Below are 22,592 nucleotides of genomic sequence, written 5' to 3' on the forward strand. Positions count from 1 at the left end.
AGTGACAGTGATAGCTCACTGTCAGTACAGGGTGGCATGTCCCCACGCTGAGAGGCCCCCCTGGTCAGGAGCACGGCCACAGGTCTGCCAGGTCCCCATGCCCATATCCTGCCCTGCTTCCCGCAGGCCCCAGCCTTAGCCCTGCCCTCCGCCCCTGAGGCCACATCCCACTAAGGGCCCCGCTTACCTTTTCCTCTGCCCAGGCTCAACCCAACTCTGCAGGAGCAACTCTAGACCACAGAGAGGACACCTCAACACACAATAGGGAGAGGCTACCTCTGCCGGGCACAGCTGAGCACCACCAGCAGAGCTCCCCCACCCGGGAAGACCAGGCACAAAGGCCCTCTGCCCTCAAAGCACAGCATCCCCACGGCCAGCTGGGTGTCAACAGGAACTCAGGAACCACACTCTCCCACCACCTGTCCAGGGCACAGACCCCAACGGGATGCCATGCAGCCCTGACAGGTGAGACATGAAGCCCTGAGATGGGAGGACGTGGCCGGCCAGGCAGCTGGAATGACTGAGCACTCGAAGGAGCTTCTAGGCTTGTCTTGTTCTATTCCCTGCCCTGGTCCTAGAACCAGCACTTCTCCAAGGAGGCTGATTCCTTTCACTTGAGAAGGTTAAAGACCGTAATTACACACATGCTTTCAGGAAAGAGACGGGGAGGAAGCACTACCTAACTAATTCAATGAGGGCAAAATAAGAGCATGACAAGACAGGGAAAATTACAGAACAATATCCTTCACGAACACAGACATAAAATTCCCTAAGAAAACACCGGCAAACTGAATCCAGTAACATATAAAAAGAATAACAGACCATAACCAAGGGAGGCTCACCCCAGGAATCCAAGCTTAGCCAACATCTGAAAACCAGTCAGTATGATCCACCGCATTGACAGAATAAAGGGGAATGATCATCTCAATCAGATGCATAAACAGTACATGCAAAATACTCACAAAGACTCTCGGCAAACCAGGAGTAGAAGAGAATGTTCTCAGCCAAGAAAGGGACCGAGACAGGAGTCTACAGCCAATTGCAGGCATCCAGCTGAGACCCAAAACCTTTCCCGAGGATCAGGAACAGGCGGGACACTCACTCCCAGGGTTTCCACTCGGCGCTGGACGCCAGCCTCAGCTGGGGCAAGGAGGCAGAGACAGAAACAAAAGACACGAAAACTGCAAAGGAAAAGGTCGTCTTGTTTGGGAAATAACATGGTTGTATACACACAAAATCCTGGGAACCTGCAAAAAGTCTCCTAGAGCTAAAAAGTAAATTTAGCAACACCACAAGCTCAATACACAAAAACTAATTTTATTCCTATATACTAGCAACAAAAAAATAGAAAGTATAATTTATAAAACTGTTATTTACAATAGAATTTTTTAATTTTAAAAATAAATTTAAGTAAAACCGTAAAAAATCTGACTGAAAAGTACAAAGCACTGCTGAGAGAAATTAAAGACATAAATAAATGAAGAAATTCACCACAGTCAGAGATCAGAAGACTCAGTATTGTTACAACGTCAATTTTCCCAATTTAACAAGATTTAACCCAATCCTATCAAAATTCCAGCAGAATTTTTTGTAGAAATTGACAGGATGATTCTGACACATATATGGAAATGCAAAAGGACTTAGAACAATTAAATCAATCCTGCAAAAGAAGAACCAAGTTGTTGGACTCACTGATTTCAAGACTTACTTTAAAGCCATAGTATTCAAGACATTATATTACTGACAATATAAACAGATGTATAAATAAAACGCAATAAAGTCCAGAAACAGATCCACAGTTATATGGTCAAGTGAACTTCAACAAGGCGTTAAATCAATTCTATGGGGAAAGGATGTTTATGTTTTCCATAAACAGTGCTGGGAAAACTGAAAATCCATATGAAAAATAACTCAGCCCCCAGCACACACCATAACCAAAGGCAATTCAAGACAGATTAGAGACTGAAGCATAAAAGAAAAACCACAGCGCTTCTCAAACGAGCAGAGGAGGATGTCTCTGCCAAGCTCAAAGAAGGTGAGGACTTCTTAGGACACACGAAGCGCTACTATCAAAGAAAAAGCTGATGAAATACACTCCATCATCCGTCAGTGGACACTTGGCTCGCTCCCACCTCTTGGCTACTTGAATAATGCTGCTGTGAACACGGGTGTGCAGTATGTCTTGAAGACCCTGCTTTCACTTCTTCTGGGGAGAGACCCAGAAGTAGGATTGCTGGATCACACAGTAATTGTGAGTTTAATTTTTGGAGGAACCTCCACCCTGTTTTCCACAGTAGCTATACAAATTTACATCCCCACCAACAGCACACAACACCCCAATTTCTCCTCATCCTCCAACAAGAAACACTTGTCGTTTTCTGTGTTTTGAGAGCAGCCGTCCTGACGGGTGTGAGGCGGCATCTCACTGTGGTGTCAGCTTGCATTTCCCTCATGACCAGTGACGCCGAGCACCTACGTCTTCTTTGGAGAAACACCTGTTCAAGTCCTTCGCCTGTTTCTGCATCAGGCTCTTTGTTTTTTTGTTGCTGTCTAAATGTTTTTGTTTATTTTTAAAAACAGAAGGAAAAGTATACTTTCTCCATAAGTTTCTTATGGAAAAGAGAGGAAATAGATGGAAGGAACAGCAGTGAGACTTCTTTGAATACATCTCGCTTTAAAACCTGACTTTGGAGCCATGCGAATAAACACTTTACATAATTACAAAACAAAATTAAACTTAAAAGGCTCTTCCTAAAAATTCAAAGTAAAAGGAAACAAACGAACCTGTGTATCTCTCTCAGCCTGCAAGGCGACACGACGTCCCAATGGGATACACACAAAGGCCCCAAACTGCATAAGCACCTCTCAGGCGGTTTTCTGTGCTCCTCCGCGGGTGCGGCTGGTGCGGTGAGCGCAGGGGTTCAGCACAGCTGAGAAGGGTCTCACGGTGTGGAGACGCAGATGAAGGTGAGTGAGGCCCTGACCCTGGCTTTGAAGTAACCGTAAGAGCTCACAGTGGACTCTATCTCACACTTTCCCTACCTCTGTCCACTGAAAAGGCAAGAAACAATGCCCAGCTCAGAGGCCGAGAGCATGCTTGAGGGCCAATGTGACTTCCACACGACCTCCTCTGCAAGCAGCCAGGTGGCTCCTGAAGGCGGATTCCAAGTCTGCTCCTTGCTGCCCGAGGCCAACAGGGTCCTTGTCACCAGGACTCCGGACCAGACTGAAGAAAGTCCCTGGCCAAGGATGGGGTAATTTAAGTACAAATAAGGACATCAGCAACGGCTTCAAACACAAAGGTGTTTAAACCTTCATCCAATCCTACTTTTTACAAAACACCTCGTTGTTTACCTTTGGAGGATGGCAAAGACCAGATGTGTATTTTGAAGGCTAGTCAATGAAAGGAAGGACTTAAAATTTATCCTGCCTTTTGAGGCACCTGATTAGTCTAAGGGGGAAGATTTTCTTGATGGAAGTATTCCACCTAATACATGAAGAAGGGATGCCTTGGTGCAATTCCTAATGAATTAACAATTCTAGGCGGCGGCCAACAGTGGCTGCAAACAACCAAAAAAGACACACTTCCTCCTGGAAGTACACCCCCACCGCCAAGGAGTATTGCCCCCAAATAAAAAGAATGCAATCTAGCCAGTGTCCAGGTACAGCTACCAACTTACAGGACACACAGAGGAACATGAGAAACTAATCATAAGGGCACAATGAGCAAAATGCAGGCACAGGAAAAGCTGCCCTGTTTCATCAAGAAATGACCAAGGAAGAAAATAAAAGAGAAGGGGCTTTGGACTAAGAGACTCATGGGATAAAGCCTGCAGCCTAGTCAACGGCACTGTGCTAACAGCTCTCTCTGGCTGACTTCACCCTCCAATTGCGTGAGATGTCACCACTCAGGGGCTGGCTGACGGGGACATGGAATTCTCTGTGCTGTTTTTGCAATTTCTTGTGAAGTTTATAATTATTTCAAAATATAAAGTTAAAAGAGAGAATTAAAAAATCTGTCAACTAATTGCAACACAAGGACTTCACTTGAATCCAAACACTGAAAAAAGGCAAAGAAACTAGAGAAACATGAACATTGATTGAAAACTCGATGTTGTTAAGAATTTACTGCTTTTGGTATGATAATGAGATGTCTTACATTTAAGGAAAATAATCCCTATCCTTTATGTACACACAGAAATATTTACAGACGAAATGATACGATGTCCAGAACTTGCTTCAAAATAATTTGGCTGCTGGAGAGTTAAGGAAAGAAAACAGGAAAATGAGGGTTGTATTGGTGTCAACTGGAAACACAGCTTTGAACAGCACATCCACTACAGTCTCTCCCTCACCACCCTCTTCCCTTAAAGGCAGGGCGTGAATCAGGCCCCATCAGAGAAACAGGCTCAGCACAGGGTTGCTCTGGAGACAGGCTTCCCGGGAAGAGTTCCCCCGACCTCCTCCTCCAGCCCCTTTCCTCCAGTGCTCTGGGGTTCCCTCCCATTAAACTGCCAGAGCGACCTGAGTGTGGGGATTTATGGCCAAGCCCCAAGACCCAGACTAGGGAGCAGGGTGGGGATGATCCTGAGAGGGCAATGAGAACAGTACAACGTCAGACGACGGCTGCTCTCTTCTAAGTGACCGACAGAGGTACAAGCACTTGGGACTTACGAAGTGCGTGTGTGCATGTGTCTGCGTGTGTGCACAGGTATGAACGGGAGCTCAGAGAGGGCAGGTGCCTGCAGTGCACCGCCTCGGTCAGTCCCATGGGGACGTCCCTGGAAAAGCTAACGTGGCAGCGTGATTCACCCGTGCACAACCCCCTCCTGTCAGAGCTTCCGCCAGGTCTGGTGAGAAGAGCCTCGTGTCCTCAGATCCCATCAAGAGGGACAGAAAGCATTCCTCCTCCTCCTATTTCACCCAGACGCTGCTGCTGTTCCTCTTGTGCGAGTGTCTGGCTGTGAGTGCGGGAGCTTGTGCAGGGTGTCCACGGGCACACGGGGGGCTCGCGGCTGGGGACAGGCATGCTAGCTCAGCCATCCTCCAAGCATAGTGTGCCTGCTTGGACAGCTAACATGGTCAGCTTTCCCAACAAAACAGGAAATGAGAACCTTTCAAAGCACATGTCTATTTTTAAACGAAAGTCTAAATTATAACAACAGGTGACCACTGCACCAACGTCAGTGGAATTACATGGAATTTCTGGGCAGGGAGGGCATGCCTGGCTGTGGAGCACCTGTCTCTGAGACACTCATCTTTCAGTGGCCACAAGATGCACATCCTCAGGTTCCTCACACCCACCTCTGCTCCTGCCAGGCAGTTCGATTCCTCCAAAGGTAGGAGGAGAGAGGTGAGTGCCCTGTGGAGTTGGCCATACCAGAGCCAGTCCTGCTTCCTGCCTGTGCTGCCAAGGAGGGCCCAGACCCCCATGGTCCCGACATGTGCGGGTGCTCCAGTGGTGGCACCCTGAGCCACCGCAGGGTGGGAGCCTAGCAGCCCTGCCAGGTCTCGGCAGTTTGACCACTGGATGGCCAGCTGGGGCACAGCAGCAGCTCAGCGGGATCACAGTTAGGAGCAGCCAGCACACATCCTGCCCCTCAGCACATGGCACTGGGCTTGCCACGGAAGGAGCAAAGGAACCAGGGCTCTCCCAGCACTAAGGGTGGCCTTTCTCTACCACCAAGGAGCCACCACTTTCACAAGCTGGAGAAAGCAAAATACGACACAGCTCGGGGAAACAGAAGCGATTACACAACCTCAGTTTTACTAAGTGTGTGCAGACTTTAAACTTCACAGTCAAACAACGGGAGAGGGACGTGACAAGAATGGTATAGTCAGGGAGCAACAACTGGGACCTTTAGCAAGGAAACCTTTTAAACAAGAAAGTTCTCCCAACAAAACTTCCAGTTGGGACATCTATTCCCAGGCAAGATGGAGCAACAGGGACCAGATTCTACCTCCTGCTTGAAGCAACAGGACATTGGACAAAATGGGTGACAGTTTTCAAGACACTGAGCAACAGTAAACAAAGCACAGAGGTCCCGTGAGAAACAAACAAGGGGAGATGGACAGCCCAGCTCTTGCCTGGGGTGTTCTGCACAGCAGGAAGGGCTGGGGAGCCCAAAGCAGCCAGAGGTCAGGGACAGTGGCAGTGCATCAGGGGTCAGGGGTCAGTGCACCAAGAGGAAAGAGAGCTCCACAGATGTGCTGAGGGGACTCATCAGGTCCCTGCTGAGCACTGGTCAGGTGTGCGTGCAAGGAAATCCCTGAAGGGATGGAGGAAACACCAGGGAAGATCAGAGAGACAGTCCTCGAGGCTCACACAGGGCTAGAAGAGCTCCTTCTCCACCAGCCAGAGTGGAAAAACTCAATCTACAGGCACAGGAGGAGTACTTGAGAGGTTTCCATCAGTACTGAGAAGAATGAGCCCATAATGAAGCATCGCCATAATCCCACCAAACAGAACAAATACAAGAGCTGAAAGGGATCAATCATTTCCAAACCGAGTCCAAGATACAAAGCTCAAGAACCCTCACAGACATACAAAAATATCCAGCACAAAACAAGGCAAAGTTCACAATATCTTACATTTAATCAGAAATTACCAAGGCTTCAAGGAAGGAAGAAAATGCAATCTATTATGAGGAGTCAAATTAATAGATTGGAAAAAAATCAAAAACGGCCAGATGACAGAATTACAAGACAATGGCATTAAAAAGTCATTATAACTGTATCCCATCTGTTCCAGAAGCTAGAGGAAACACTGGACATGTTAAACAGAGATATGGAAGATTTTTTTAAAGATCCAAATTGAACTTCTAGACATAGAAACTAAAATATCTGAGTTTGAAAAATACTCTGGGGGCCGGCCCGGTGGCGCAGCGGTTAAGTTCGCACGTTCCGCTTCTCGGCGGCCCGGGGTCCGCTGGTTCGGATCCCGGGTGCGGACATGGCACTGCTTGGCAGCCATGCTGTGGTAGGCGTCCCACGTATAAACTAGAGGAAGATGGGCACGGATGTTAGCTCAGAGCCAGGCTTCCTCAGCAAAAAGAGGAGGACTGGCAGTAGTTAGCTGAGGGCTAATCTTCCTCCAAAAAAAAAAAAGAAAAGAAAAAAAAAGAAAAATACTCTGGAGAGGATTAACAGCAGATTGAACACCTTGAAATCAAAGATAGCAAACTTGAAGATATGGCAATAGAAGCCATCCAAAATGAAACAGGGGAAAAGTGACCTTGAAAAGGGTGCTTGGAGAACAAGTCCCAGGCTGGGGACATCTTTTTAAAACATATATGTGATAGAGGACTTGCATCTCAAATACTTACTGACCTTTTACAACTCAACAACAACTGCAGACAGTGGAAGGTCTGAAGAGACCCTTCACTGCAGAAGAGCAAAGTCAGCAGAAAAGAGCCCCTCGAGATCAAATGACAAAGAAACGCAGGCTGAAACTGCAAGGAGTGCTCATGCCCACGAGAACTACTACAGGCCCATGGCCCGTGCATGCCCAGCACTGACAAAGAGGACAACGTGGCACCCTGACGCGTTAGTGCAAATGCAAAAGGGCACAATCATAGTAGAACACAAATCAGCCATTTCTTAAAATATTAAACATACACATATCGTGGGACCAGGCAATCCACTCTGAAGAGAAGAGAAAGCACGTGTCTATACAAACCCTGCACACAGCGTTCAGACCAGCTTCATCAATAACGGTCAAAATCCGGAAACAACACAGGTGGCCACCAGCCAACGGACAGACCGAGGCCTGTCACCATGGAATCCTACTTGGCAAGAGACAGGAAAGGCCTCCAGACACTTGCAACAACGTCACCAAGCTGAGTGGAAAACGAGCTCACACTGCATGATGTTACTCATTCAAACTTCCAGAAAATGGCACTAACCTGTAACGACAGAAGCACGCCAGTGGGCAGGGCAGAGGGTGAGGAGGGGCAAGAAAGAAGAGCCACAAAAAGGCACGAGGAAACTTCTGGGGCGATGATATGTCCATGTCCTTGACTGCGGTGATGGCTCATGGTGTAGACTCACGTCAATGTGTACTAAACCGAACCTTTATACATGTGCAGTCATTGTGTGTCAAGCACACCGCAGTAGAGGCTTAAAGACAACTTCTATGACGCCCCCTTGCTCAACTCCTATCCAGCTGCCCACCTGCCCGCCATCAGGACTCTGACGGGCACCTCAAACTCAGCCAGCCCCTCCAGAGCGGCCCTCCTGCTGTCCTCCCCAACTCAGGAGGCACTTGCTCTGTCCTCCCAGTTCCCCGGGAAGCCTCGAGTCCTCCTAACACCCCTCCCATACCCACATCCACCCATCAGTGATCCTCACGGCCCTATCGACAGAGCACATCCAGATGGGTGTCTTCCCACCTGTCCACCCTGGCCACAGCCCCAGTCACTCTCACTGAGGACTGAAGTGGCCTCGACAAGTCTCCCTCCCTCCTCCCTTGCCCCCTCCAGTCAATTCTCCACAGAACTGTGGGCGTGATCCTTCAAACATAGCTCAGATCCATCCCTCCTCCACTCAGAAGTCCCTGTGCTTCCACATCGCCCAGAGAATAAGCCCAAGTCCTATCAGGAGCCTTGACTGCCCTTTAGGCCCCCTCCCTCAAGCTGACCTCGCTACAGCCCTGCCCATCTCCTGCTGTTCCTGCCTCGGGCTCCTGCACTAGCTCTTGGCTCTGGCTGAACAGTCTTCCTCAGACACCCACACAGCCCAGTCACTTGCATCCTGCAGGTCTCTGGATCAGACTGCAGCTTATCAAGGAGGCCTTCCCGACTGTCCTATCGTGAACGCAGCGCTCACCCATCGCCCTGCCCTGAGTCCCTCCTCTACCCAGCCGTCAGCAAGCCTCAGGCAGGGCAATCTCTTCCGTTAGGTGGAGGGTCTCTAAGGGCAGGGGTCTTGTTTTGCTGACTATATTTCCAGCACCAAGAATGGGATGGGAGGGCAGTCAACATTCACTGAACGCACGCAGGAATGAATGAAACTCTAAATTAGCACGAGGTCCAGAAAGCAGCTCTTAAAGCAGAGAGAACTCACAGGCAGGTGGAGAAAGAAGGCGAACCACAACCACCAACCAACCAAAAACCTGTCTTCCTTCTCCAAAGTTATTCCTTCTCCATGCCCCATGCCCTGTGGTTCGAGAACAGCATCCAGGGTGGATGACAGCTCTCAGCTGTGGGGCTGTGGGCTCCTCCGGGGCTGAGGCTCCGTCAAGCTCAGGGCCACAGGCTCTAATCACGGACTCTCTGGGGCCAGGAACATCAGTCAAGGTGGACACTCCCCAGCTGTAACCCATCATTCCATAGCAACCTCTAGAGTACGTTCTGTCCCCATGATGCTCCCCAGGTGCTCAATCACGCACACAAACAGTGATGACAATGGTAAACCCACAGGCCTGGCTAGAAGAGAAGCACACCCCTGAAACGGCCACACCAACGCCGGGGGCAGCAGCTGCAGCAGGGGGCGCTGGTGGTCCACAGCACCTGCCCGGGGCCAGGCTGCACTCCTGCTTCTCAGGCGCATCCCATGGAGCTCTGGCCATGGCCCCCGTGGCCACAGCAGGTAAGGGGTCCCCAGAGAAAGGTGCACTGTCCATCTAAAGTGCGACCTGCACCCAGCTGAGAGAGCCAGCAGGCACAGGGACCAGGCAGGGCGTACTTTCACGACCACTGCTCTGAGAGCCTGCAGCCTCGCCTGCGAGCCCCACCCTGCGTGTCCTGCCAGCACACCTGCACACTGCTACCCCCTGAGCTGCCCTGTGGCCTCGCTCGCTCCCACAGCTCCCCAGTGCCCTTTCCACGCTCCTCTAGACGTCTGTCCCCTCCCCTGCTTCCAGTAGAGGCCTCGACCCCACAGTGCCCCTCACAGGGACTGAAGTGACAGGGCCTGGGCAGGACCCCACCGGGTGCCCCCAACTGCTCTTTCCACACCAAGCCAGCATCACCAGACGCATCTCTGTTGCTGCAGTCAGCCCCTCGTGCAGTTATCTGTCTATACTCACTGCCTTCCCCAGGATGGGAGATCCAGGCACAGCCATAACAGAAGGAACATTAACTGCTAACTGCAAATGTGGTAAGTGACAGAGAGCGACGTGAGGGTGCTGTCCAGTGTCTGGCTCACGGCTCCATCCCTTCCTTTCCTCGACAAGTGTGGAGGACATGCCAGTCTGTGCCAGGCAGTCTTAGCTGCTGAGAGCTGCACTGGTGGATCCCTGCCCCTCAAGAAATGCCAGAACGCAGGGCCAGGGTTGTGCTGCTTCTTCATCCCACATTCCTCACTTTGAAGTGCACCCGCACCCAGTGGGCACTAAAGAAACATGTACTGAGGGAGCGGGGCAGACCCACTGGAATTAAACAAGGAAGAAAGAACAGGAGAATGCCTTTTTGATGTGGCCACTCAGGAGAAGAGCCCAACCCGCCTGCCCATCAGGGCTCTGCTGCCAGGCAACTAAAACCCCAGTCCCCATCCCAATGCACGTGCATTCTGTACACCACTGGGCTGAGGCCCCACAGGCCCATCACCAATGCCTGTCCTCCGGACCACCATGGCCAGGGGCCTCAGTGACTGCCAGAGGGAGGAAGGCCTCACAGCTCAGCTCTGGGATAAACAACAGCCTCATGAGGGTCTGCAGACCCCTCCAGCTGCAGAGCGACTTGTTGGACAGGAAAGCATGTGTGCTCCTCACCAATGTAGGGGAGGCCCTCGCCCCGCTGCATGACCTGCTGGCTCTGGGACATCTGACTTTGAAAAGCAAATGCTGGTTAGTTCTGATCCCTTGGAGATTGTTCCATGAGCAAACACCTTTTAGAGGCATTTCATGTGTGGCCAGGTCAAGGGTGCCCCAGCAGAGGGACCAAGGCAGCCCCTGGCGCCCTGAGCACTAAACAGAACGTGACCATGTGGCAGTGCTGGGCTTCCCAGGGTCCACCTGGCTCCCTGACACCTGCTGTGTGGCCTCAGGCCAGAGTGCTGCTCTGTGTGTCAGCTTACTCACTGGAAAACGGGGCCACCTCCTCAGGGACCCTCACAGGGGCTCCCTGTACAAGAGGAGCACGCATCATTTATGTGTGTGTGTGCACGTGTGAGAGACAGAGAGCGCGAGCTCCCTGCCCATCTCATAGGCCCTGCCTGTGTGCGCCCTTCACTCACTCAACAAGGGGTGTACAAAGGTGTACTAAGGTACTCAGGGTAGGGCGTGAGCGAGCCCAACACAGCCCCAAACCATGGCTGTGAAGTGCAAGGTCTTGGCACCCATGAGTGTCTGACCCCAACAGGCTGTGGGGAAGGGTCTGGGATGAGTGAGGCCCAAGGGATGCGGGGCTTAGGTGGGCAAGGAAGAGGACAGTCTTTTAGGGGAACAGCATGTGCAGACCCCTGGAAAGGGGAGTGTACAGAGACCAGGGGGCTCTCTAAAACCTCCCCACCAAGAGAGCTGTGCAAGGGCTGAGGATGGGGCAGCTAGGCCGGGTTTGGGTCCGTCTGGAGGCAGGCGGAAGAGTCCTGAAGGGCTTATGTAGGTGAGCCGTGATCGGAAATGCCCTGGAGCTGGGGCTGGGTGAGTAGGCGGCTGGGTCACAGCAAGGGGACGGAGAGGCAGAGAGATCGAGAGAGGCCTGGACAGGAGCTGGATGCAAGCGCAGGGCTCAGCTGACAGCACTGCAGCCAGGCTGCCAAAGAGCCGCTGGGCCGCCTGCCTCACCCCTGCCTAGATGTCCTGCATGACCACTTGTGCTAGCACTGTCACCTCACGTGACATGTGCTGGTCGCCGTGCAGAGTATTAAACCCTTGCCATGGTCCAGTGACCCGCAAACAAGAGCCCTGCTCCACCCTGGAGATGGAAACACGGCAGCCCCCAGGCACCAACCAGCTGAGCGATGTCCCCTAGTGCTCCTCCCAGCTGTGACAGGATGCTTAGCCAACAATGCCCACGAGTGCAGAGCAGCAGCACCCACATTGGCAGCAGCAAGCAGTTCCGACAGCGAGTGAGACTCTCCATGGCGGCCCAACACCAAAGAAGAAGCCGCCCCCGGAGCACGGGCGCCCCCACATACTTCCTCACACTCAGACATCTACAAACGCCTGCAACGGCAGCAAATGCACAACTGGACCAAGCCAGGGGGCCTGGCCCACCCAGGCCAGGAGTGCCGAGTGGGACAAAGCCACCTCCTTGATGCCCTCTTGTTACCAACACAGAGTCACCAGGAGTCCAGCTTGTGCCCTGTGCTCCCAAATTAACACTGTACCTGGAATAGCAGAGGTGCCAGGAAGGACTGGTCAGGGCAGCACCTAGTCAGGGTCAGGGTGTAGGAGCTGTTCCTGATCAGCCTCATGCCCACGGGGAGCACTCTCGGGAAGAAATCCAGAATAAACTGCTGTCGTCTTGCCCTACAAGAAGGAGGCGCGTGCCTGCCTGCCACACTTTTCTGAGTGGCGGCTCTCTCCCTCCTTTCCAGCACCAAAGAGCCTGTAGGAAAGGAGGCCGCCCCCACCAGGAGGAGTGGGCACTTCAGAAAGCAAACACACAGCCTGGGACCTTCGTTCTATGGCTCCCAGGGCCTTTGAAGCAGGCCGACCCCACCACCAGTGGCTGGAGGCTGGGCACAGACACTGCTGCCCGGAAAGCGACTCATGAGCAGGCACAGTGGGAAGGCTTATTGCCAGTGTCACCGGGGGGGCAGATTACCAACCTGCCCAAAGGAGGGAGCAGGCTGCATCCTAAGAAGAGCTGGCCCCCGAGAGCGGCCCCTCAGACTCGCTCGGACCACCTGGGCCTCAGGGCCTTGGACATCCTCTCCTGGCCCCTTGAGACCTACCTTCCTGCCTGCCTTATTGGTAAACAAGCAGGTGTGACGCAATAGTCAGCTCAGTGCCCTGGCACTTGGGGTGGGTTTTCAGAAGAAAAGAAAGAACCTTTATAACACCGAAAAGTTAAGCTGGAGAGTTCCAAACCTCAATGGGGGCCTGGAAGGCAAGACAGAGTCCTTTCTTTAAATCTAAAACAGCTGGCAGAGAGCTCCCAGAAGGAGCCCAGCCCAAGTAACAAAACATCTCCACATCAGAATTACACACATCGTGCCCTGTGTGTACCATCTCAACGGGCCTCCCAACCCTGCAGGATAACCCAAGCAACACTCACACCATGTCCCCCATGGGAAAAGGATGATGGAAAAGATCCACACGAACCCTGAACTGCAGTACACAGGGCAGGTGCCACGCACACATGTAGAATACATCAACAACCTCCAACTGAGGGCACTCAATCCACCCCCATTTGTAATTTTCCTCTACGTAAGACAAGCATCTGGACTGTCCAGGCCCACATGGACTCCTCTGGGGGCTGCACACTGCAAAGTAGTGTGTGTGTGTGTCTGTGTGTGTGAGAGAGTGAGTGTGTATCTAAGTGCTTCTGTCTGAGGATGCGTGAGTTGTGTGTGTGTGAATTTGTGAGTATGTGTATCTGTGGGTGTGTGTGTGCAACTGCTGGGCAATCTTGCTAACCCTCCTCTTCCCTCGCCTCCCCGGGCCAGACCACACTCCACTCGGCCACACTGGCCCCTAACCACACTAGAGCGCACGGGCACACACCCACCTCAGGCCGGGCCCTCCTGCTCCTGTTCTTCCTCCAGACTCTTTCTCATGTCCTTTTGGGTTCTGTGCATGCGTCAGCTCCCAAGGATGCCTCCCCTCACCACTGCTGCTCCACTCTCCTCCCAGCATGCTGGCTGGCACGTATGTGGCTTGTTACTTCCCATCACTACCACCAGGGTTAAGGTCAGGAAAATGGGGCGTTGCCACATCCCAATACTTACAATGATCCTTGGAAGGTAGTGGGGACCCGAGACCTTTCTGACTTCTTGAGTGAACTGGCTTCATCAGCTGTGGCTTCATAGTGTCACCTTCCCTGGAGCTCCTAACTTAACTCTTGGACGGAGTTTGATGCTGTGCCTCCCGCACCCTGGACCACCCTTATCTGCATAGCCGTCCCTGCTCTGACAGCCTCCCAGCTGAGGGGCAAGGTCAGCACCGTACGCCTCATCACTACTGTGCTGAGACCACCCTGCCCTTGTCTGCCTGCTGTCCTTGCATTTGTGTCAAAGTGGCACAAGAAGCAAGACACTTTTCAAACACTGGACGAGCTCTGATGTCTGGGGAGAGATGGGAGACCTCCAATCATGGGCTCCTGACTGGGAGGCAGTGTGGCCACTGGACAGGTGTGAGGTTTCCACCACTGACTATCCAGGCCCAAAGAGGCAGTTCTGGAGAATACCTGCACAGAGCCCAAAGCACATTAGTGAAAGGGCTGGACCTCGAGTCTTAGGACCACAGGGACACAGCAGGTGCCAGAGCTCACCCTCCTGGCCTTCCCACTTTGCCTCTTTGATAACTGCCAGCTCCAGTGGAGGACACAAAAAGAGACGCAGGGCTCACGCACAACTATGGCCCCTCCCTGCCTGACCCTGACCCTCAGGGACCCAGCCGCAGACGCACAGAAAGGCGCATGCGCCAAACTGCAAGTTCTGCTGGGAAACCGCAGGACCAAAACCTCAGTCCTTGCACACGAAATGGCGAGCCACCACGAGCACAGTCCACAGAAGAGAAAGACTGATATGCTGGATGCCATCCAAAGGCAGGACAATTGTGCCTCAAAAGACACTAGTGAGAAAATGAAGAGATAAGTAAGCCACTTACTGGAGACGAGCACCTGCAAATCACAGAGACACAGAACTCATGTCCACAACAGAGAAGGCCTCCCTAAACCCAACAACAAAAAGACAAACAATCCAATTAAAAAATGGGCAAGAGGGCTGGCCCCATGGCCTAGTGGTTAAGTTTGGCATGCTCTGCTTTGGTGGCCAGGGTTCACGGGTTTGGATCCTGGGCACGGACCTACACCACTCATCAGCCATGCTGTGGCAGGCATCCCACACATAAAGTGGAGGAAGACTGGTACAGATATCAGCTCAGGGCTAATCTTCCTCAGCAAAAAAACCCAAAAAACAAAATAAAAACAGGCAAGAGACTTTAATAGACATCTCCCTAAGGAAGACAAAGGAATGCTGGGAAGTACAGAGACAGACCTACACATCAGTCAGCAGGGAAACGCATGCTGAAACCACAGCGAGACAGCACCCCATACCCAGCAGGACGGCCACAATCAGACGCCGTGACGACAAGCTGATGAGGACGTGGAGAAGCAAGAGCAGCTGGTGGGAAGGGAAGAGGACACAGCTCTTCACGAGGAACTGGCAAACGCCTCCCAGAGCCATACATCTGCTTCCCATTCGATCCAGCAATCCCACCATGTCTTAGAGAGAGGAAGACAGAGGGCACATGAAGACCGACTGTGAGCGTAACAGCAGCGACACTTGAGGGCCTCAGACGCTGGAGACAACCTAAACCCATGGTGGATGGCTAAGCAAGCTGTGTCTTATCATAAGAGATGACTTCTTATCCAGAAAAGGAACAAGGTGCAGACACACACAACCACCTGGGTGAATCTCAAAGCACCCAGCCCAGTGAGAGAACAGACCCCAAATGCTTGACACTCCATAATCCCATCTACACGAACTCCAGCAAGAACAAAATGGTTATGAGAGAAAGCAGCTCCGTGGGTGCCAGGGGCCAAGGGTGTGGTGAGGGGCCGTCAAATGTTCTGTATCATCACTGCAGGGTGGCCATCAGCTACCTACTCTGTCAAATGCCATCAGTGTACACTTGAGGTTAGTGGACTTTGTTGAATGTCAATTATACCTCCCTCAAGCTGACCAGAGGCATGCGTGTACACACACACACACACACAGAACACCACATTCCAACAAGAGAGCAGGGGTCCTGTCTGGCACACCCTTGTGAACCTGGCAGACATGACAGAGTGGGGAGCCATATTCCTAAAGGCTGGAACCACATGACTCCAGCTGCATAAAGCCTAGCAGGCAAGCAACACACAGGGCCAGAAGAGGGAGGGAGGGGACATCACAGGGCTTCTGCGTGCCGCCACCTTCCCAGCCCGTGATGTGGGGTGGTGGCGTGGTGTGTTAATCTGAAGCCCACACAACAGCACTTGGAATTGTGCTTTCTCTACACATGCTGTGTTGTAACGAGCTATTCACTCAAAAAACGCCTACAAGAAAGATGAAGACTGTGCTCGTGGTGTCTCACCTCTCTTATTTTTACACTGGATGGTGGTTAGAGTATTTGTTACAGATCTGTCAATTCCGTTTTGTATGACTGAACTACTTCACAGTAACAGAGAGCTTTGTGTTTTCAAAGATGAAAGGAGGGAAGGGAAGGTTTTAGGGGCTGGAAGCTCTCATCTGGGGTCCCAGTGCGACTGGTACTGACAAACCATCCTCAGGGCCCAGAGAGAACCTGCTGGCAGATCACATCTGCTCCATGCCCCCACTTCAGCCACATGCCTCTGCCCTGGGCTCCCCTCCCAAGAGCTGGGCTCCTCAGCCTCATCCCCCAATTAAACCACCCCCACAGGGGGCACATCCAGACACCCCACAACCCAAACTCAGGCCTTGAGAACACACGGTTGTCCCCTAAAATGTGGAAAAAAAATCTCCCACTGCAGTAAAGTCACTATTCCCATTACTGGAAATGTCCTGGGAGCGACCTGCAGAATGCCACTTCTGTTACTGTGATGCCTCCCCAATGTCCTAGTGGTCACTGCCCATGTGGGGTCACTGCACTGGCTCAGAGAGAGGGCAAAACTGGAGTTGCCATGCAAATAAACCAGGTTGGTCCCAAGGAGACAGCACTTAGGAAATGCCCATCAGGACGTGAGTCAAGGAGACAGACTGCAGAGAAAGGCGGGGCCTGCCCTGTGAGCTGATGGCTGACTCGGCCCTTTTCTGCAGTGAGAGCCGCTGGTGCAGCGACCCAAACAGCCTCCCGAGGTCGGAAGCCCTCATTCCGTGCCATCCAACAAGTCAGAGGAGAAAGGAGCAATCCCTCCTGTGGCAGCCCAAGGCCATTTCTGCACCACCCCCTTGGGCTGGGTGCACTTAGGCAGGTGCCCCTGCAGGCAAGGGGTAGGACCCAGGCTCAGCAAGGGCCGGGCCATCACGCCAAACCTGAAGCATCCTGAGCAGGGTGGAAAGAGCCTTCACATCCCTCCCTGAGAGTTCGCTGGGCCAGGAGCCCTGAGCACATGCAAACGGGAATGAGAGAGAAGACTGACTGCCTAGAACCCCCAACTCCTGGGCCTCAGCGCTCCCACATGTTCCTGTCACCTCTGCTGCCCAGAGGTGATGCCAAGCCCACAGGTGATGCCATGTCATGGGTAATGCCCAGCCCGGGGTAACACCACGTCCAGAATTCCAGGAGTAATGCCATGTCCAGGGTTCTGGGAGTGACACCATGTCTGAGGGTCCGGGGATCAGAGGGTGATACCATGTCCGGGGGTCTGGGACTAACACCATGCCAGGGATGACACCACATGCGCAGGTCTGGGAGTAACGGGAGTCCGGGGGTGACGCCACATCCAGGAGTCTGGAGGTAACACCTGCGTGCAAGTCCACAGCACTGGGTAGTCCCCCCACAACACACTCCAACTACTTTCCTGTGTTTGCTCACTTAAACCTTGACATTCCCATTTTACAGAAGAAGAAACTGAGGCATAGATGGAGCAAAAGATCCAACACAGGCAGCCTTTGCCCTTAACCACCCCCACCACCCCAGGAGGGGACAAGGGGACGGGCACATCTGGAAGGAGGGGAAGGAAGTTTATTTCTAGCTCGGCCATAGTTCAGCTGTCCTGAGCAGAGCAGGCCCTTGGTGGCCTTGTCACCAGCAGCCCTGCAGCTGGCTCGGGAGGTAAGACAGCTCCCACTTCCAAAGGCCAGCATCACTCTGCTCCCTCCCACACCGTGGTCAGCAGAGGGAAGACCTGTGGAAGGAGCAGGCCCTGAATTCACACTGCTCCCAGCAAGCTGCCGACAAGCCTCACACCAGGAGAAACACCCAACGTGCAACACCATCCTCTTCACACGCTGGCCCCACGGAAACGGGAGTGGTGGCAGCCTCACCCCTCCCAGGGCTCACTGGGCACACCCATCCAGGGAGCAGGGTCCGCTGTGGCAAGGCAGGAATGCAGACACAGAGGCTGGAGGAGAACCATGGCTGGGCTTGGGCCCACTGCCCAGCAGGGCTCACCCTGCATTCCTCGCATGCTGGCCCAACACCGCTGAACAACCAGGCTGAGGAAGTTGGGGAAGACCCTCTGGGAGGCAGGTGGAGAAGACACACAGGGGTCAGGCTGGAGGTCAAGTGCCCTCCTGGAGCCTCGCCACCAGGGTGACCATGGAATAACCAGGACGCCAGGGCGCAGCACTGAGGTCAAGCAGAACTGGAGCCCCCTGGAACAGAAGGAGGGAGGCAGGCTGCACCCTACACAGGGCTGGGGCCACATCTTAGCACCAATGTAGAAGGCAGGGAAAGGTACCACCACATCACCAAAATCGTTCTGTTTCAAGTTTAAGTCAAGCCAAACTTCAAACAACTAAAGTGGCTGTCGGAGCCTCCCTAGTCACCCCGCCTGGCCCCCGGCCACCACTGACCTTGGGGGGCAAGAGTGTACAGGCTGCGTGGCAGCCACCTCTGGCAAGTCTTCCCTCCTGACCCCCACACTGGCGTCTGCCAGACAAGTGCCCGCTGGCCTTGGGCACAGGCAAGGTGGCCCAGTGGCGGAAAGCTGGCTGAGACCCACTGACTTAACAGAACTCCTTTGTTTAACGTGGCAAAAAGTCTGTGTGCTGCAGAGGCAGAGCCCCAGCTCTCGCCTGCTGAACGCGAGGCCCGGGTGAGCGACACACATGCTGCTCACAAACAAGGGCGTGGGGGCAGCGGTGTGCACTCACTCCTGTGAGGTCATGTGGGCTCATGGTAGGGGACAGGTGACCCTCAAGGCAGCAGGTACCAGGCCCAGGTAACCAGTGTCCAGGCTCGGTCCACAGGAGGAGGTTCGGAGTCCACGCCGCTCCTGTCCAGCGGAGCCCTAAGACTTCTCCCAGGGCTGCCCCTCCCCCTCGTATGGGTCTGGCCACCTCCAGGTACTCTGGCAGAAAAAAACACTGCAATCCAAGCAAGAAACAACCTTTTATTAGAAAATGCCAGAGAGGGATAGAGGAGGGTCACTGCGCTGCGGAGAGCAGTGGTAGGGAAGCTTCCAGAGAGGGAGGGAGCCTGAGAGAGGCCCAAGCCAAGGAGCGGACTTCCTGCCCCACAGCCCCTACCCACAGGCCCCTGGGAGTGCCCCTGGGTCACCCCCAGGGAGTCAGCTGCGCCCAGGGCTCCAGGACGTCCCTTCACAGGTCTGGGAGAGTTCGGGGTGACTCTGTCAGAACTACAGACTTGAAGGTGTCCGTGTGCACGTCCGAGTGCCAAGCTGGCCGACACTCCCTGTTGTGCAGGCACGAACACACACCAAAATCCAGCCACACCTGGGCCACAGCATTCACATGGGTGTGAGAGTCAAAATCACCAAAGAGCTCTGTCCACATAAGAGCTTTGGCAGCAGCCCCCCTGATGGGCCAGGGCCTGGCGTCATCCACTTCCTGTCGTGGCCATCGGGCCTGGGTGGGCCTGTCCCTGGTTGTTTCGCAAGGGGTAACGGGAACACAGTAGGTCACAGACAGGAAGACTGAGGCCGCCAGCCGTGCTGGGAGAAGGGACCCCGGTCCTCCTCTCCTGGACACCCTGCTCGCCAAGGGCAGAAGCAGGCAAGCAGCCCCCATGGCACAGTCCCCACCCACTGGAAATTCTGCTATCTCCTTTGACATCAGAGGGAAGGCATCAGATGTGGGAGTTTAGGAAAGCCAGAGTGAATGCCCTGGCCCATACGTCAGATTCCTCAAGGGAGGCCCAGCTGGTGAGTGGACAAAGCTTAGGCCCAGAGGAGCCGCTGCGGTGGGGAGACACTCAGCAGAGCGCTTGCCTGGGCCGGAGGGTCCAGACAGGAGCCTGGCCTCCCACCCTGGGGCCTCCTGGACATGAAAGTTCCTCCAGGCCCACCGCTGGCCACCCTGCTGGGCCCAGGCCCCAGTCCTCAGAGGGCTCTTCCTAAAACCCAGGCATGTTGCTGTCATTTCTTGGCTTAAAGTCGCCCAGGACTCCCATCCTGCTCTGAAGCCTCGGGGGCTCTCAAGGTCTCCACGGCCCCCACGTGATCTCCCCTGCCCATCTCCCACCATACCAGCCTGGCCTCGGGAACACAAGCATACGGCCACCTCAGAACCCCTGCCTTGCTATGTCCTCAGCCCCAAAAAGCCTCAAGGCCAACCCCTCCCTTGTTCCTCCACGTCTCAGCCCAAATGTCACCTGAGACCCCTACCCTCCACCTCACAGAGCACCCCGGCCACCATCCCCTCTCCCTGCTCTGCTGCGGCTACTTTAGCTCTGGGAGAGGAAACATGCGCATCAGCTTCCATTACCGCCTCAGGGTTGAGAACAGGGTCCAGCATCAGCAGTGGTATAAGGCATGTTTCTGAATGAATTCCTAATACGCAAATTAGAATATTTGCAAATCAATAAGAAAAGTTACCACTCTCCCCCAAAAAATAAGCAATAAAGGGCAAGGAATGAACCATCCACAAGGAAAAAAATGACAAAAGGTCAATAAACCTAAAAAGAGCAGATCGATTTCGCTGACTTACAAGCAACCCCACTGAAGCCAAGATGTTTTTCTTCTTCTGATCAAGGAAGGCAGAAAAGCAGAGGACGCCAGTGCTGGAGAGGCTCGCGCACACTCCCTGCCCAAAGGCTGCCTCACGAAACCTTCCAGAACACACAATGTGAAGGCCCTTTGACCAGAAAGTCTGCTTTTAGGAATTTATCACGAATACGCAAACTCGGAATGACTTATGAATAAGAAAGCTGAGAGAAGCATTGCTTAAAAATAAAATGTTGGAAACTGCCTCAAGGTGCACCAACAGGGGCTAGTGCATAAGTTACGCACATGCTCATCAGAGATGAAGTCTGTCCATGTTGGGCACACGGTGACACAGGCAGGCCACAGCACAGGACACCTGGAAGGTGTACACCTTGAACAGCTCCGTGGGGGCCATGATCTGATGTGGATTTTACTTTCTTTATAATTTTACTAATTATTGGAATTTTACATATGAAAATACATCAGTACTGTAATTAGAAGAAAAAAAAGCTATTATAATTTTGGAGAAAGATACACATAAAAAGGCCTAGATAGAAAATGCTAAAAATAGGTGATTTGTCGCCAAGTTTCCAAATTTTCAGTTATTTTGCTTTTATAATTAAAAAAAGAAGTTACTACCCATATTCTAATAAAGACTTCTAAAAATCAGATGCAGCAAAACATTTGGCAGTTACACACTTGCACCACCCCTCCTAACAACACCCTCCAACTACCTCCCTGAGGTGTGCAGAAGCAGATGGCCGCACAAGGACCTGCTAGTGCTCGAAGGAGCTGTGGCCATAATAGGGACGAGTGACCACCCACACGTCCACCATCGTAGTAGCCACACCACAGACCACACTCCACAATCAGGAGGAAAGAACTGCTGCTAAGCGCAGGGAGTGACTGCAAGGCCGAGAGAACGACCCGACAGACAACGCGCAGAACCACAGGCCCCATTTGCTCAACATTCTAGGACAGGAAAACCACAGTCAGAGCAGAGAGGCAGCTGCGGGAGGGCATGAGGAGGGAGCTCTTCCAAGGGATGAAGATACTACAGGTGCTGTTTACACGAACCTACACCTTTGCCAAAACTCATCGAACCGTACACTTCACACTGGAGGAGTTTATATAAATTAGACCCCAATACTACTGATCACACATACACAGACAAGAGAGGGGTTGATGGCTGATGAGATGAGGCCGAGGGGGTGCCAAGCACAGATCCTGCTCCCGCCAGGTGAACCACAGGTGGTTCGAGTGCCCCGGCTGAGATGACTTACGTTGTCAGAACTTCCTGCACAATGAGATACAGGGTCACAGGTGAGCCTCCCTCCACTGTTCACGTCTCTTCCCAAAAAGTTATTTTAGAAAGTAAGCACTGGGGCTGGCTCCGTGGCCAAGCGGTTAAGTTCGCACGCTCCACTGAGGCGGCCCAGGGTTCAGATCCTGGGAGCGGACACGGCACAGCTCCTCAGGCCACATTGAGGCGGCGTCCCACATCCCACAACTAAAGGACCTGCAACTAAGATATATGTACGCGGGATTTGGGAAGATAAAAGCAGGAAAAAAAAAAAAAAAGATTGGCAACAGTTGTTAGCTCAGGTGCCAATCTTTGAGAAAAAAAAAAAAGAAAGTAAGCACTAGGTATACAATGCGGAAGAATAAAAAGGCTGCTGCAGGAGCAATATGGGCACGCGTGTCTCCCGCACTGACGATCAACAACAGGCACGTCCGTGCTAATCACCTGCAACTAGGTTTACTGTGGCCTTCCTAAAAACTGAAGCCAGGAATTATTAACTCGGAAACTAGGAACGTAAGGACAGGCCACAAACAAGACATATGACTGGGTCAAACTCCTCTGAAACAACCTGAACTAACCCTGACGCTAACCCCAGAATCAAGTCTCAG

At 52.8% G+C, this 22,592-nt stretch overlaps 1 protein-coding gene across 7 annotated transcripts in view; it reads right to left on the reverse strand.

The window, feature by feature from the left end:
- MOB2 (MOB kinase activator 2) overlaps nt 1–22,592 on the reverse strand; it is a 63,893-nt gene that overhangs the window by 17,647 nt on the left and 23,654 nt on the right. The window contains exon 1 of one of the 7 annotated variants that reach the window (XM_070565945.1): nt 843–913. The exons of the other annotated variants lie outside the window; for them this stretch is intronic. Within the exon in view, the coding sequence (XP_070422046.1) occupies nt 843–898 (56 nt within the window). The 5' untranslated portion in view covers nt 899–913. Of the gene's footprint in view, nt 1–842; nt 914–22,592 lie in introns of those variants that run through there. 7 annotated transcript variants of the gene reach the window in all.

The sequence above is a fragment of the Equus przewalskii genome, chromosome 11 (assembly GCF_037783145.1).
Source record: "Equus przewalskii isolate Varuska chromosome 11, EquPr2, whole genome shotgun sequence".
Classification (NCBI taxonomy): Eukaryota; Metazoa; Chordata; class Mammalia; order Perissodactyla; family Equidae; genus Equus; species Equus przewalskii.